The 5,212-nt window shown below is 37.6% G+C and overlaps 1 protein-coding gene across 1 annotated transcript; it reads left to right on the forward strand.

The window, feature by feature from the left end:
* Nucleotides 1-350: 350 nt before the first annotated feature.
* LOC124870151 lies at nt 351-4,922 on the forward strand. Its single transcript, XM_047368677.1, has 5 exons — nt 351-449; nt 650-707; nt 3,828-4,136; nt 4,269-4,337; nt 4,435-4,922. The coding sequence occupies exons 1-5, from the start codon at nt 351-353 to the stop codon at nt 4,566-4,568; spliced, it is 669 nt and encodes a 222-aa protein (XP_047224633.1). The 3' UTR covers nt 4,569-4,922.
* Nucleotides 4,923-5,212: the final 290 nt, after the last annotated feature.

Raw genomic sequence — 5,212 nt, forward strand, 5'->3', positions numbered from 1 at the left:
TGTTTCTGCCAAGGATCCAGACAGGAGCTCAGAGCAACGTCTCCAAGACAGTTCAGGTATGATCTCCTGAACATCAGCTCATATTACAGGACTGTTTTCTTCTCATTCAGACACTTTTTAAATCTGCATCCAATCATGAAGAAGCAGCAAACTTTATTCCAGTTGATCCTGAGGACAACATGAAGATCTGAACTAACTCCCAGATCCAGTCCATGTGGATTAAAGTAGTGGACCGACCCACTGACTGACATCAACATCAGAACCATGCTGCTAGTGTGGCTAAAAGAGAAGAGAAGAAGAGACAGTCATGTTGATGTGAACATTAGAGAAACACATAATGGAGCTGAAATATGGTCCTGCTTCATCATTTGGACCGGTTCACCTCAGCTGACCCATTCAACAGCAGACTGGGTTTTGGAGCAGTCTTTCTCACTGTGTGGAGGGTTCTGGTACCACATCTTTGGTTCTGGAACCAAACTCTCAGTATCTCTAACCCTGTAATATCTGCTGATATTGTTGATAAACGTCTAATTACTGTCAAATATTCTTTATACATTTACTAACTGCTAAAACTCAGTGTTTCATGTAGCTGACAGTGAAAAACTGAATATAATAAGACCAGAAAACAGCAGACAGGTTTTTGTAGCAGTCTTTCTCACTGTGGGATGAATTGATCTTTGGTTCTGGAACCAGACTGTATGTTTCAGGTAAGAAACAACATTTATTGTTTTATTATAGAAGTTAAAATGTGTTTAAAGTCACTTTCTGCTGCTTCAGGATTTCAAACTACTTATTATTTGATCATTTTAATAATCCTGTTTAATCTGCTGAAAATGCATCAAATGAAAATATAATTTAGACAGAAAAAGATGAAAAATGTCTCTGAATGTATCAAAGATTTAACTTTTAAAGGTTGGAAAGTTTCCCTGGTAATAAAACCCTAAATGTGATCTGATCAGCAACGATGTAAAAATGTTTCAATGAGTTCAAACTTCCAAAGTTTCTGAGTTTTCAGAGTCGAGCAACAGAAACATTTTCCTGCCATGAATCAAATGCTTTTAGCGTCCTGGTTCTGATCCGTGTTCAGTGTGGCTGCAGGTTGGATCAGTGGGTAGAGCAGCTGCACCAGGTTCTCACAATGTTGGGCCTGGATGCAGCGGTTCTGGGTCAGAACTCGGAGCCCGGCCCGTTTACTGCACAGCTTCCTTTTCTCTGCCTGGTTTTCTGTCTGATTTCCATCAAATAAAGAAAACTAGTTCCATAAAAATTTTGAAAAATATGATTTAGAGTCAAAATGTTTGATCCATGAAATATTTTACTGTGAAATGATGAAGATGGTGTTTTAATTTGGACTTTTATTAATATTTTATCTTTATTAATGACTGAATGAGACGGATGTTTTCACATTAAAGATTTTCTGTTTATTATTATTCAGAATAAAAAATATTTTAACATTATAATAAATATATAAATATATATATTATACATATAAATAACAAAAATCAAGTTTCAGTTTAATGAAATATATATATGTAGAAAAGCTATTCAATAAAAAGAGAAATAAATAAAAGATTTTAATCATATAACATGAAATAAATAATTTTAGTTAAATAATTTTATGATGAATTTAAACAACTCAGGTTATTAAAGCTGTGGGTTAAAGTTATTAAACTTTGTTTCTATTAAATCAAACAGAAAAATAATAAAACAAAAGATCAAACATGAGAAAAATTGTGAAACATTCATAAAATGTCTGCGTTTTCATTTCTGACATAAATAAAAATAAAAAGTATTTTATTGACATGTTGGACATGCAGATTTAATATTTTACCAGCTTATCTTGAACAAATATTGATATGATTTTATCACTGAGCTTTTTAAACATTTTAATGTTTTATTCATTAAATCAGATAAATGTCAGAAATCTGCAGCTTTTCAGCAAAATTACTTCAGAAAAATTAAATATAGAAAAATTTCATCATATTTTATTTCAAGATTTTTATAAACTTGATTCATTTAAAAAAATCTAAACTTCAACAAGAAAAACATTTATTTTAATATTCTTTGTTGTTAAATATGTTAGTTTATAAATATGAATGATAGAAAACTACATTAAAATGTAATTTGACATTTTATGATGATTAATGATCAGGTGATTGAAGCTCAGAGGTTCTGAGTAACTGTTGGATCAGAACATCTGATTTAATTTGTGAAAATGATGGAAAACTAAAATATATAATTAGGTGTAGATTCTTACGGAGCTCATTAAGGGACATTGAAGGGAAAAGAAATAATAAAGGTTCTGGTGCAGCAGATCCTTTCACCTGTGCACCAAATACTTTCTCCAGCTTCAGATTAGTTTTAAATGTGGTTCTGAAACAACATAACGGTGACGTCTGGCAAGCAACGCAGCAATGTCTTTGTCTGCAGCCCAAACTGGAAATATAGCACCATTAGGTCACGTATTTCCAGTTCAATGAACACAGCAGCCTGAAACACTCTGAAAGATCCTGAGAGTCACACAATGAATTGGTAGAAAGTATCTGGTGCCAACATGAAACTTTATGTATTTATTTTCCCTTCAAAGTCCCTTTATGGCCTCCGTAGATTCTGGTATTTTAAAGAATAAAATCAGAAATGAGTAAAAATAAATGACATTATTAGAAAGGAAATTCAGGCAGAAGAAACTGATCTAATTTTTTACAACATGAAGCTTTTTAAAAACCAGTTCTTCCAGTAGTTAATATCCAGTCATATTCAATAAATGAGAATATTATTGAACAGCTGATTTATTCCAGTAACTCCATCACTAAGTGAAACACATTATATAGATTAATTTCACACAGACGGATGTTTTAAGTCTTTATTTCTGTTAATTATGATGATTTTCTGCTTCCAGCCAATGAAAACACAGCATTTAAAATCAGAATATTACATCAGACCAATAAAACATTTAATACAGAAATGTGGGATTAATGAGAAGTATGTTTAATACCTGCTGAAAGGTTGTTATTTTCTAAAGGTTCTAATCTGACAAACGGGCCTGATCAGAACCAGATTCTAATGTGTTAAATATGACTGTATATATATGTTAGAATGGTAAATGGACTGAATTTATATAGAACTGTTCTACTCATACCGACCACTCAAAGCTCTTTACACCAGAACCACGTTCACCCAGTCACACTCACTAACTCACACATTCATTCAGCGACACGCAGATCGGTAGCAACCTGGGGTTAAGTGCCTTGCTCAGGGGCACATTGACATGAGGAAGCTGGAATCAAACCCACAACTCTCAGGTTTCCAGATGACTGGTCTACCTACTGGACCACAGTTAACCCCAAGAACAGGTCAAAGGTCCTCCAGTGACGATATCTACTGTTTACTGTATGTTCACCTGACCTCCATCTGGCCCGGCAGGCCCAGCAGAGAGAAACCAACATCAGAACCATGAAGATTGTGGAGAAGAAGTCTCACTTTAACATCAGCTGTAGGTGTTTGTCTGGTTCTGCTGCATTTCTGGGTCAAACATGTTTTCTTCATTCAGTGAAGTAACTGGAGGTGGGGAGAGGAACCAGAAATGTTCTCCAGTAAGAGTAGCGTTCCTTCAGAATAATAACCTCTGGTGGAGCTGCCATGAGTTAGTGTTTGATGTGAAGGTGGATCCAGTGTCTGCAGGTAACTTTGTGCTGTATTGATGAGTAGTTTAGTGATCAGAGTCCATGTAGTTTCCAGGATCAGACTGAATGCAGTGCAGTGCTGGAAGCTGCTGCTGACTGTGTCAATGTGTGTCTGTGCTGCTTGTTGCTGCTGTCCAACTTCAGATGAGAAGGTAGTGAAGCCCGTGGTGAGCGTGTACCCAGCAGTATCCAGAGCCCACCTGGAGGGGAAGAGCTCCCTGCTGTGTCTGGCCTCAGACATGTTTCCTCCTCTGGTCCAGATCTCCTGGAAAAGACAGAAGAAGGACGGTGATCTGGAGGATCTGCCCCCTGCTGAGGGAGAGCAGCTGGAGCTCAGAGAGTCGGGTCGTACCGTCTCCATCTTACTGGTCCATTGGCAGGAGAACGGCTCATCTAAATACAGCTGCTCTGTCCAGCATGAGGGAGGCAGAGTGGAGGCCCAAACACTACAAGGTAATGAAGGCTTGGTGACTGTGTTCAGCAGTGATTCAGCTTCATGTGGAGACGCTGTCAAAGACAGCAGAGGAGCAGAGGACGGACATTTCTCACTGCAACTCCAAACATTTGACTCCTTTTCTGTTCCAGAGCTTCCAGCTCCAGCAGCCTCCTGTCCTCCAGAGAGACCAGACCTGGCAGCTCTGCAGCAAGCTGACTGTAAGATCTCCTGCTGACAAATACATGATTATCTTCAGCTCATCATCACCTGGATTTCTAGATGTCTCAGGTCTCTGTGTCTCTGTGTGTCTGTCAGTGTCCTTCCAGTCTCAGTGCAGGGTGAAGCTGCTCTGCCTGCTCTACACGGTGCTGATAGTGAAGAGTCTGGTGTACTGCTGTGGACTCTCTCTGCTGATGATGCTCAGAACCAAGAGACCGTCCACCATCTGAACACCTGCTGACTCACTGTTTTCTCTCCAACTTTTCCTCCTTTCATTGTTACTGATTGTTTGTTTTAAAGCTTCTTATGATGCGTTGAAGTCGATCATGAAGAGAATCTGTTTATTGCAGCTTCACAGAGTTTCTGTAAGGATTTCCATCCAGATGAGGAAATATTTCTGTCCTGGGCTGTAATCTGTGTTCTAATAACTTTATAGTTTGATTTAGATCCTCTCTGATCATTTCTGTCTGCTCCATATTTGATTGTTTGTCATCAGTTTGGTCATTTTTCTTTCATTGTAACACAACTTTATGGACAAATAATTATTAAACCTTCTTGTGGCCAAAATGACCACATAAACTGTTTGTGTTTGTTCTTCAATGGTCCATCAAACCAGGAGTCTTTGTCCCGACATATTTCATCTCAACTGTGGCTGATGAGCAACATGCTGAGAAGCTTCAGGACAATCTGCTCAATTTCTACAGAACCGGTCTGAGTCAAGGACCCACAAGACCTTCATCAAATACACATTTTTATTTTATTTAGTTTTTAAACATAAAATCAGGAAGCTGGAGACTCTTTTACTGAGAAAATGACCCAGTTCAGACAACAGTCCAATTCTATCCCATAATAATCTAGTTTAGACCATCATATT

The sequence above is a fragment of the Girardinichthys multiradiatus genome, chromosome 6 (genome assembly GCF_021462225.1).
Source record: "Girardinichthys multiradiatus isolate DD_20200921_A chromosome 6, DD_fGirMul_XY1, whole genome shotgun sequence".
Taxonomy (NCBI): Eukaryota; Metazoa; Chordata; class Actinopteri; order Cyprinodontiformes; family Goodeidae; genus Girardinichthys; species Girardinichthys multiradiatus.

Coding starts and splice junctions, on each gene's coding strand:
- LOC124870151 (XM_047368677.1), top strand. CDS start 351: ATGGTCCTGCTTCATCATTTGGACCGGTTCACCTCAGCTGACCCATTC. Junction 450..649: donor TCACTGTGTGGAGGGTTCTG/GTACCACATCTT, acceptor TTTTTGTAGCAG/TCTTTCTCACTGTGGGATGA. Junction 4,137..4,268: donor GGAGGCCCAAACACTACAAG/GTAATGAAGGCT, acceptor TTTCTGTTCCAG/AGCTTCCAGCTCCAGCAGCC.